The 12360-nt window shown below is 37.8% G+C and overlaps 1 protein-coding gene across 1 annotated transcript in view; it reads left to right on the forward strand.

Annotated features, from left to right (window-relative positions):
* Sema3e (semaphorin 3E) overlaps positions 1-12360 on the forward strand; it is a 234862-nt gene that overhangs the window by 122498 nt on the left and 100004 nt on the right. Inside the window, exon 2 of the mRNA XM_048433586.3 lies at positions 6502-6662. Within this exon, the coding sequence (XP_048289543.2) occupies positions 6502-6662 (161 nt within the window). The remainder of the gene's footprint in view (positions 1-6501; positions 6663-12360) is intronic.

A 12360-nucleotide genomic window follows, 5' to 3' on the forward strand; every position in this document is an offset into this window, starting at 1 on the left:
TTACTATAATTTCCAATTTTCACATATAGAAAATAGAGTTTTTCTGAGCGGCAGTTATGTTGATTAAATGAAATATTTATTTGGCCCTTAGTAAATCACACATGACTGTAGAATTGATATGTATCTACTTTTATTATTACTTTGACAGTCAAGTCTTCTAGTATGAAGACATTTCATTGCAAAAATGGAAGGATTTTATATGTCTTCCTCTTTTACTTGTGAGATATAATTTTGAATTTAATTAATTGATTTATGTTCACTATAGAAAATTTGAATTAAGTTGAAATGTTCTATGACATTTTAGAAGTCATAGTTTCATTAGTTTTTAATTTTTAAAATTCTATGAAGATTGATATTTTATGCTAATTTCTTAGTAAGATTGATTATATTCAATTATTCAGAATGTTTTTAAAACACAGGCAATAATACTTTGATTAAAGTAGTATCTTCAACATAGTAACAATACCACACATTTAATTTCTTGAATATAAATAATTTTCTTGTGTTTCATATAAACACTCTCTTTAAATGCTAGTAATTATTTTTGGGGTCTTTACCAAACTTTACACTTTAACTTATTGACCGATTTATGTTTAGAATACCTATTTTACAAGTCCAAAATATTTCAACTTTTAACAAATGCATGTGGATGAAGTAGAGAGACTGGGTATGGGAATCAGGCCTTTCTTATCTCTCCAGCAGGGTCAACAGCTCTGACAAGCCAGTTGGTAGTACAGAGAAGATAGCTCAATTTGATAAAAGATAAATACAATTTTAATTTCAGCAGAAGTTTGTTCTCCAACATTTAAAAAGATTCTATTGACTGTCTATAAATATCAAGTCAATTTTTCAGTCTAGTAGAAATGCAGACTAGACGACATCTGATGTTGAGTAGGTTTGCCTGTACAATTGGAGCAGAGCCTTCGTGGTGACTGCTCCGGTGTCATATAACTATAGGGACCACACTGTTTATCACATGATTCCACACGTAACTACAGATGAGTAGTTGGTGCCATCTAGGATGATCAAGCAATCTGCAAGAAGCCAGCTATGTAAAAAATGTAAACCGGTTCACTGATGAACCGGTTACATTATGAGTAGATGAACTATTGTACAATGATGAGTATCACTCAAGAGGGGGCCAACAGGCATATTTGGCCTTGAGGAAATTAATGAAGAAACCTCAGCAACAGTGCTGAAGCAATGACATTTTAAAAAAAGAGGGGGGAGAAAGGAAGGAAGGAAGGAAGGAAGGAAGGAAGGAAGGAAGGAAGGAAGGAAGGAAGGAAGGAAGGAAGAAAGACAAAACCAAGATGGAACATTTCCTCAGAGATCAATTATATGGTCTCCTCTTCATTTTCTAATTACTACAAGAGCTAACTTTCTGCACTAGGATTTACATTACCTAATTTATTTTCTATTCTTCCAAAAGTTATTGTCCTGAATATCATGGTTATCTGTGAGGGTATTCTTGCTTTTTGAGAGCTGAATTTTGACACAACCAATTGTTTTTCATTGAGGACTCTAATTATTGCAATGATTTTGGAGTGGTAATGGAGATCACAGTGGTGTTTTGGGCATTCCTCTTCAGATAACCCTAAGAGAAATTTCTGTTGATCCTTGGCACTTTGTGATGCTCTCATGCACATGATTTCACTTTGCTGTTGATTATTTTGCCCTGACTTTTTCTTTGGGAATAGGTGAGCTTGAGGTCAATTTGAGGAGATGATTTAGCAATGTGTCAAGTGCTAGAAGAATATTTAAGTCACATTATTTCCAACTGTCTCTTTTTAAATTGTTTTCCGCTTACCCTAATTCTTCTAAAGTATGTATTTGTTAATTTAATTTGAGGCATTTCAGATCCTTCTGGGGAAGAAGAAAGTTAACTAAGTGAATTAAGTAAAAATGGAGTTAACATAGAATAAATATAAAGTCAAATAAACACCTCCCTTTCAAAGCACAGTTAATAAAGGACTATAAATAACGTGTCCATTGTTACAGACATATGTCTAAAGCACAAATCCTCACCCGTAATCAATACTGTCAACCTTTCCTGGCAAAACCAAAGATGACTTCGTATTGGGCAGGACAGCTAAGGCCTGGTAAAAACATTAGAAGATTAATGATAGGAAATCAGGGAGTTTGCTTGGGAAAATAAGTGGGAAAATAGTGCTGCAGGGATATGGTGCATTTATTGCTATGATTCTGAGATAGGACATCTACTGACAAGCCTGAACTGCCTAGAGAACCACAGCTGATAATGCTCTGTCCCGTGGGTCGTTCTGTTAAAGAGCAGCAGAAGCATTTGAGGCACTTAAGCTTTAAAGTGCATTATACTTAGCCCTTTAACTTTTAAATATAAAAATCACTTTGCAATTATTTTGGAAAATATCTGCATGAATAAAATAAAATGAAATTATTGGACTTTGTTGCCTAAGATTGGCGATGACATTCAGTTTTATGTACCATAAATATTTTGGCAACCATTTCTTCTGAGGCAGTATGAATCTCCAATTTTTTGTAACAGTAACAAGAAGAAAAAAATTATCTCATCACATAGGCATTTAAATAATAAAAATAAGACAAATAGTTTAAATATTTCTCTTTAAACATGGTTCAATACAGGGAAATAGCTAGTCTTTATTTATTAAACATACCATCCCTTTTAAAGCAAAACATTATGCATGGAACTTTATTAATTCAGTGACAAGTTTGGCTTATTTTTTATACTCTGTTGTCCCCCTCACCATGAAAATGCAATTGAGTCAATCAGTGAAAAATTATAAAGGTAGAAGTGGATAACATAGAAGGGATACAACTCAAAAAGGTTTAAAGGCTGTCCAAAGTGACCCAGGCAAAGATCAAACTCATGACTAGAGTTTGTCTCTGCAGATTCTGCATATAGGAAATCCGTTGTAACGCACATGCATGCTGTACTGTAATTATCATGTTTTAATAGGTAACCTGGGTGTTTTCTGCTTGTGATAGCACTGACCTATTAGAGCCAGTAAACTTGGGGTTGTCTGAGGTTTTCATCAATAAAATGAAGGAAATGATAATTTAAAATATTGCAATGTGGTAGCTCGTGAAAGAAGTCGTCACTGAAAATTAGTGAGTGTATAATTTGCATGGGCAAATGTATATTCCAGTTCTTTCCATTTGCTTTGCCCAATCTCTAGCCACACTAACATGAGGGACCCTTATATCTTGTGGGTTCTATAGGGCTGTAGACAGAATGGGTCAGAGAAGAGTTGAAATCATCAGAGTAAAAGATGATTGGTGAAACCATAAGTAGCGTCTCTTACAATTGCCAAATAATAAGAACCTTTAATCTTTTAGAATTATAATGAGTTTGTCAGAAGTGGAAGCTAGGTAGCAAGTAGAAGTTGATAGCTATCTTATATGTCAAGAGGGGTAACGTGGTAGCTGGTAATGAGCTCATCGAAAAGCGGGAAGTCCTCCACAGATGGACTTCATTCATGAAACTGCCTCTTTGGGTCTCATCCCAATTCCACATTTTCAGTTAACAATCCTGGATTTTTCTATTAAACTGATAGAAGTTGATAGCTATCTTATATGTCAAGAGGGGTAACGTGGTAGCTGGTAATGAGCTCATCGAAAAGCGGGAAGTCCTCCACAGATGGACTTCATTCATGAAACTGCCTCTTTGGGTCTCATCCCAATTCCACATTTTCAGTTAACAATCCTGGATTTTTCTATTAAACTGATAGAAGTTGATAGCTATCTTATATGTCAAGAGGGGTAACGTGGTAGCTGGTAATGAGCTCATCGAAAAGCGGGAAGTCCTCCACAGATGGACTTCATTCATGAAACTGCCTCTTTGGGTCTCATCCCAATTCCACATTTTCAGTTAACAATCCTGGATTTTTCTATTAAACTGATAGAAGTTGATAGCTATCTTATATGTCAAGAGGGGTAACGTGGTAGCTGGTAATGAGCTCATCGAAAAGCGGGAAGTCCTCCACAGATGGACTTCATTCATGAAACTGCCTCTTTGGGTCTCATCCCAATTCCACATTTTCAGTTAACAATCCTGGATTTTTCTATTAAACTGATAGAAGTTGATAGCTATCTTATATGTCAAGAGGGGTAACGTGGTAGCTGGTAATGAGCTCATCGAAAAGCGGGAAGTCCTCCACAGATGGACTTCATTCATGAAACTGCCTCTTTGGGTCTCATCCCAATTCCACATTTTCAGTTAACAATCCTGGATTTTTCTATTAAACTCTGGTAATAGTTCAGGCAAGGAACCTCATATCAGAATCCTTTCACGTATTTCGTTAATTTTCCAAGAAATTTAATTTCTTGAGTTTTGCACCTTACTGTTTTTGGCAACTCAGTAGTGTAATATATGTGATCATTCTTTGATCAGACTTAATCCATTTAAGATAAAGATTGTATTATGCACAGAAAATGGAAAATATTAGCAAATTATCAGACTACATAGGGAAACTTTTACAGAGAAGATTCCACTTAGCAGGGCTCACCTGAAACCATAGTTCCCTTTTGTAAGGACCAAAGCATACTGGGAACTGAGAGCTTTGCTGTAGGCGTCTCAGGTGATACTGAATCCTAAAACACCATTTACTAATTTCTGAATGTCCAGTAGGTTTGACTGTTTGACTTTGAACTTAAACAATACTTACTATGACTTTTCATTTTCTTCTGGAATTCGAGGGCCTCTCTCTAATCTCTCTTTAATTCCAGCTTGCCTCCTTTCCCCCCAAATACTTGGTATTCCTTCAGGCCTACCCTCAAGATTTACTCTCTGACTTTTTACTTAGGCCCAGTGGTTCAGTATCTCAAATGTGATGTCTACCCGGGGTAGTTGAATGTTTGCAGTATTGCCTGATTTAAACAAGAGATCTAAAGGAAATTCTACTCCACAGAGTTCTGAGCATACAAGACTGCAGAGGGGAGACCAGATAAAGAACACACTCTTTTTCACTCTGTTGTTTTTGTTGTGTTTATTTGAAACAAATCTCACTTAGTAACCCAAGCAGGCTTTGAACTCTCAACCCTGTCTCCTGAATTTTTAATAGTGAGGAAACGAGAGTTCATCTTGTTGGAAAATGTTGGATGTTTTTCGTACTTCCAGTTACGCTTTATTTTGATAGTCATCAAAATGGGCCAAAAGAAATTTAGATTGTAGGTTTGTGGCATTGTGTAGGTATGAAATAATGCACTTTGTTTATGCTTTATTTTGATGACCATCAAAATGGGCCGAAATTCTTTTATTCAAATTGAGTGTTTGTGCTTTAGCGTCCTGTTCAGCAAGATTCCCCACACTCTACGTGCAGTTTTGGAATTAACTGTGCGGACGAATTCCTCTGCTCACTATTTCCCGAGGAGACCTCAGCCATTCTTCCGTTCTCAGCCTTATCTTAGGACTAATATTCCTCCTCATTCTCAAAAACTCTCATATATCAATGTACAAGCCCTAAGTATTAACCAACTTATGAAATTAAAGACCCTGCCTCCACCAAGAAAATATACACATGAGACTTTGCCAGATTCTGATTTCTTAAATTTAATATATATGCTCCAAAGATATTGTTTGTAATTTCAAACCCAGACACGAATGCCCGAAGATAGCCTGAATCACAACAGCGGAAAGCAGATCCCAGATGATTTTCATGAGTAATCATATCTGTGATTACGAACTTGAATGTTGCCAGGGTTTTTCAGTTTGATTTTGGATATGATTTTCAATATCAGTTTTAGGTGGAAATAAGATTTTCCTGAGTTGGTGAATATCAGAACTAAGTAGACACACTTGTAAGTGTTTTATGTGGATATTCAATCTAGTTACACAAAGGAAGCTTTAAAATGAACTTTTAACATTGCATTATGTCATAACTATTGTTCGTGATTTTGTCCATATTATAAAATTATAGAAAATTTGCCTTACATTCTAAGTTTTATTTAAATATTTAGATTAATAAATTAATAAACCTCTGGATGCTCACACATTAAAATATATTGTAATATGACTATATAATTAGTCACTCTCTTATATCTGTGGTTATTGCTTCCACAGGTCCAATATGGACATACATGTTTTTAAAGTGTTATACCTATTCTGGACATACCAGGACTTTTCTCATTATTCCTCAAACAAGTTGTTGTTTATTATTATTATAAGTTATTATTATTATTACAGTGTAATAACTTCACAACCCACTTTGCATTGGGTAGCAAAATAATCTAGAGATGACTCAAAGAATAAGAAATAATGTGCTTAGGTTATAACTTAAAAACTGTCCTGTTTTATAGAAAGGACCTGGGTATCATCACGTTATTTACATCACAGCACTGGGAGATGCAGGACAAAGTCCACATGGATACTGGATATTTCTAATCTTCTCTGAATAATTCAGTTTAAGGCCTCATATGTATGAAGCAAACATAAAATCCTGTCTTTGAGAGAAGTGTTACGTGTTCTCATGTACTTAGTGTAGACCTCTCTTTGCATTGCAGAACTGTTGGACCTGAACAGGACATCCATATTTCAAAGTCCCCTGGGATTTCTTGATCTCCACACAATGCTGCTGGATGAGTACCAAGAGCGACTCTTCGTGGGAGGCAGGGACCTTGTCTATTCCCTGAACTTGGAACGAATCAGTGATAACTACAGAGAGGTATGGAAACACCAGCTCTTTGAAGAAGGAATGAAAGAGGGGGGTGGTATTGCAAGAGTGTTTGCTGACTTTTCCCCGTTGCATCTACCACTTTCAGATTTGGAAAGATTACTTAATTGAAATAAAGTCATCATTATATAAAGGAAACAATTTGGGGAAAATTCAAAGCTTTGTGTATGAACTTTTCTAGCTTGTCACTGATACCAAGATTTGCAGAGAGACACTTTCCTTGTGATTTCATGTTCTTACCTTGGTCACCACACTCACCCACTGGGTGGAGACCTGAGTTAGAGGATCCTGGATTAATAGCAGTGCCTCTGAACTGTATTGTTCCAGCATCCAAATATGAACCTGTAATATCAGCATAACTGCCTCATGTACTTTTCTTGGTAATATTGTTAACTGTGATGGATGCTCCCCAAGCTTGCTGGAAAGCGCATTATTAAAGTAAAAGCAGTGTTGAAAATGGTTGATGATGGGAAGGAAAGCAGTGTATACAAGACAGAATTGGGTTACGTTCCTCAGAGTCATATCAATTTTACATGAAACAGAGAGAAATTTAGATTGCAGATTTGTGGCATTGTGTAGGTATGAAAAAATGCACTTTGTTTGTGCTTTATTTTGATGATCATCAAAATGGGCCAAAATTCCTTTATTCCAGTTCAAAATTCTTTAAAAATATGACAAAAAACAGCATTGCTCAGTCCTTGCCAAATCCTAATCTCTAGAGGAAATAGTTTAAAAATGATTTTCTGTTTCTTCTGGTTCTTGCTGTTTTATTTTTGTGTAAAATTCATGCACAAGAGCTGGGGCTAGAGCTCAGTAGGGAGCATGGAATTAGCATGGGATTAGCATGTGGTCGCCGCACCCACCACAGCCATCCTCACTCTCCTACAAATAAGAAAGGCAGCCTCCGTGCACTGCTTGCTGTCCATGCATAGAAGTGTGTTTGGATTTGTGTAGCATCTGCTCACTTTAGGGAAGACATTGCATCTACCACTTTCAAATTTGGAAGGAACTTAATTGAAATAAAGTTGTCACTATAACTGATTTTAGTTAAACCACGTTGGTTTTTCATATTTGCAGAGAAAGAAGGGAGGGTGTGATTGAACCAATGACTTTATGCATGATACACACACACACACACACACACATATAGATATGTAAATACAGCATACTCAATCCATATAAAGTTACTCTTATGTATATTACTTCAGAGCCGACCACTTCTATGGGATAACCAATGGTCTTCATTTGACTTCAAATAGGAACGGGACATCTCTTTTCTCTAAGTGATTTTCTACATGAATGCCGATATATGTGCATGATCACCAGTTAAGGTCTATGGATTATTCCCTCACTGATTGGATGGCCTCTTTCACATCTAAAACTCTCTTTCCAAGTCACTCTCAGTAGTAATCTGTCTATTTACTCAGATTTTCTATGATGGAATATGTAATCTAGACGCAAAAAAATCAAATAAATTAGACCACATAATAATGTACCTGTTAATATCTAAGCACCAGCAGACAAGTGACTCAAGGGACCCTGCCCCCAGCTGCTGAACAATTTGCCACTAGTTGGTTCTGAGAGAGAAGGACTCATTGACTTCAGTTGGGTACCCACTGTGACCCGCTCAGACCCCAGTGGAATTCCAGGCCCATATGTGGTCCTTGGTAGACTAAAATGTCACAAAGTCAAACCAAATGTCATTAATCTTGGAAAGGGGGTATGGGAGATGACAAGAGGAGACTTGATTGTGACAAGATGACTAGGGGAAGGAATTAGAATACATTTTTTTCATGTACGAGATTGTGAAAAAGCAAAATGAATCAATATGTTATTAAACCAGCTCAATCTCTGTTAACGTTGCTAGCATGTAGCCTGAGGGCACAGCACAGCAGGGGAAAGCTCTCTCTGCGCATGCCTGACCACTTGGACTCAATCTCTGGAACACAAAGTCTAAGAAGAGAACTGACTCCCAGAACTGATCTCTAACTCCACACACACTATGTGACACGCCCTCCCACCCCATCACAAGACAAAATATTAAAAAAAAAAACAAAAACAGAATTTCAAATTTAAAAGATGTTCCCTTGGAAAGTGAGTGATATTTGCGTTCCAGTCAGGGTTCTTACATTGTCATCTTTGGACCAGATCCATCATCTCATAGAAAGGTCCTGGATGTTATGACCAGCCTCCTAGGGCACACAGTCGCATAACCATTTTTCTGAGCTGTTGTCTCCTCTGGGGACGGAGAGATCAAGATGTGGCAGCCCTTCAGGTCTCCTGCCTATTCCTCGTTTATTGTTTGGCGCTAATTGTACCCTCAGGCCTTTAAGGCCAGAAGATGAGAGTTCGTGGAGGAAATGATCCGTGAAAATAATACAAGACTAGGGGACCCTGAGCACGGTGGGGTTTTATGAACTAACTCTGAGGGAGCAATAGAGAAGCATGAGACTATTGATCTTCAGGGTGTGTCTAGCCAGAATACCAATGAAAGTGACTTCCAACGCTATTAGACTGACTATCTTTCCTGTACTGTTGATTTTGTAAAGCCCAATGTTTACACGTTCTTGGGAGTCTTTTCAATCTAGCTAACTCAAACATAAATGTCAACATTACAAAGGCCGCTGTCAGGTCCGCAGCAGGGGCAGATCCCATGGAATTGTGCTACGGTTTATGACTACTTGACTTTAAGGTAACATGTTCCACTTCTGTTTCTTCGACTGCCCTTGTTCTACCTGTTCTACCCAAATAATTAGCAATCCAACTCCCAGCAACCCAAAAGGCCCTGCTCGTTTGTGTCTACTTATAACAGTATGAGAGGGAGGGATGCTTCACTGGCTGTCTCTTTACAGTGAGTGGGCTTCACATGAGGTAAGTTCTCCAGTGGTCTCACTTCTGAAATCTAAGGGATCTTCTGGTCAAGTTCTCCCACTGATTTTCCATCTGGATATATGTTTGTATATGTTCGTCCAGTGCTTTCTCCTTTATTTTCTCTACCCTTGGTTTGTCAGCATTTAGATAATGCCTTCTGATGGATATCTTGATCAATTCTGGTAGGGAGCGTGGTTTATGGTGTATTTTAAGATACAGAACTGAATCCCCGGTTTTTATCCAGCAGATACCAATAGCATATGTGGTGGTTTGAATGAAAAGTGTCCTCCATAATCTTGAACATGTGAGCACTTGGTCCCCAGCTAGCATAGCTGTTCGGTAAGGATTAGGATGTGGAACCTTCCTGAGGAAGTGAGTCACTGGGGTAGACTCTGAGAACATGCATCTTAGGGTTTCTATTGTGAAGGGTCAATGTGACCCCAGAAACTCTTACAAAAGAAAACATTTAGTTGGGGCTGGCTTACAGTTCAGAGGTTTAGTTCATTATTGTCAAGGCTGTCACGGAAGCATGAAGATCAACATGGTTCTGGAGAAGGAACTGAGAGTTCAATATCAGGATCTCCAGGCAGCAGAAAGAGAATGCCACACTGGGATTAGTTTGACTATCTGAGATTCCAAAGCTCACTCCCAGTCACGAACTTCCTCCAACAAAGACACATCTGCTCCAACAAGGTCACATTCCCCAATAGTGCCACTCCCTATGGGTCTATGGGAACCATTTTTATTCATACTACTGTAAATCCCGGTCTCAGGCCTCCATCTTTGGAGGCCCCGCCCCTGTGCCCACCAAACCTTGACCCCTCCCTAGAGAGATCATGACCACTCCCCCAGTCTATTTAAACTGCTCCTGGAAAGTCTGGTAGCATTTGTGGCTTCCCGGTTCCCCTTGGGACCACTCGAGAGCACAAGAATCCGCTTTCCGTTCTCTCTCTCTCTCTTTGCTCTCTCTGTTTCCAACTTGCACTCAGTTTCTTGCTCAGGACACCATATCTGCCTGCTGGTATGACTTCTCACCATGATGGAATCTTATCATCCTGGAACTGTAAACACAAATGTATCTTCTTTTTATCAGTTGCTTTTGATCCTGGTGCTTTATGACAACAGAAAATAGTTATGATAGTATACAGATAATCCCCACTGTCTTAATAACAAAATAAATATTTCCAAATATTTTCTTATTCTCCCGGAGAAAACATTACTCTAAGTCAATCTTCTTATCTATATTCAGGATTAGACCCTCCCATTAACACCACCACCAGCACCACCAGCACCACCACCACCAGCACCCAGCCTATCTGTGGATCTACCTATTACATACATCCTTCCTTCTTTTCTTTTTATCAAGTACTTTGGAAAATATAGTCAAAGCCTATTTTTTGATCATATTTTACTTTTTCATTTTTTAGTTTTAATATATTTAACGATGTAAATGAATGACTCAAATACCTTAGAACAGTGGTTCTCAACCTTACTAATGCTGTAACCCTTTAATTAATACAGTTCCTCATGTTGTAGGGATCCCAACCGTAAGATTATTCTTGATACTGCTTCATAACTGAAATTTTGCTACTGTTATGAATCATGATGCAAATATGCTATACAGGATATCTGATATGTGACCTCTATGAAAGGAATGTTTAACCCCCAATGGGTCATGGCCCAAAGATTGAGAATCATTGCCTTAGATTATACAATAATAAGAATCACTAACCACCTCAATATGAGGGTATCACCAATCCTGTTATGAGGGTAACTATGTTTGTCTTCTTTTTACTTCTCTATGCATCTTCTGCTAAGATAATTTTCCTTGTTTTCAATTTTCATAATGATTTTATCGTATACTCTCTATACACTGTAACAATTAGTGTAGGTAACTAGCTGTGAAAAAATGGCATACAATAGTATATTAGAATTTCCAATTGTTTTAATTGTAATTTAATGTTATTTTGTGTATTTAATCCTATTCGTCATTTACGTTGGATCCTTGCTGTTAGAGAAAGAATGGCTACCAGGGATCATAGCTCTGATCTGCAAAGCTCAGATGTTTATTCTTCAGGGTGAATCCCTTCACTTCCCTGAGCCTCTGTTACACACATGTAAGAGGCAAATATTAGTCCTCTTTCAGTATACAAGATTTGTTAATTTTGGTAAAAGACCATGTGAGGTTTTCAGCTACTCAATTAATAATTGGTATAAGTTCTTGTTATTCACTTTGGGTCTGGGGAATGCTTTCCATTATATAAATAGAGTATACTTGATCATTCCATGTCACATGATATTGGGTGGATTCTGGTACTGGGCTTACTAGTGCTTTTAAGGTCATTCTAGAAAGTCTCTGCTGCTACACAAACACAAATACTCCCAAAGAATACATGTAGAAGTAGTGTTATTAATTTAATGATACATGAGTGCCACTTGTAAAAGATGGGACCCCCAGATACCTTTGCCAAATTCTTCTGCCACTCACGTGAGAGATGCCAGTTGTTTGCAAACTCACCTCCATTACCCCATTTGTCTTAACAACCTACATATTCATCAACACTTTTCTTTTTTCTTTTTCCTTTTCTTTCTCTTTATTTTATTTTATTTTTTGGTTCTTCGAGGCAGGGTTTCTCTGTGTAACAGTCCTAACTGTCCTGGAACTAGCTCTGTAGACCAAGTTGGCCTCAAACTCAGAGATCTGTCTGCCTCCGCCTCATGAGTACTGGGATTAAAGGCGTGTGCCACCACTGCCCAGCTTCAACACTTTCCTTGATTCACGTATCTCTTCAAGAGTACATTAATAGCTTTGAAGCCA

This window comes from Myodes glareolus, chromosome 27 (assembly GCF_982192425.1).
Source record: "Myodes glareolus chromosome 27, mMyoGla1.1, whole genome shotgun sequence".
Lineage (NCBI taxonomy): Eukaryota > Metazoa > Chordata > Mammalia > Rodentia > Cricetidae > Myodes > Myodes glareolus.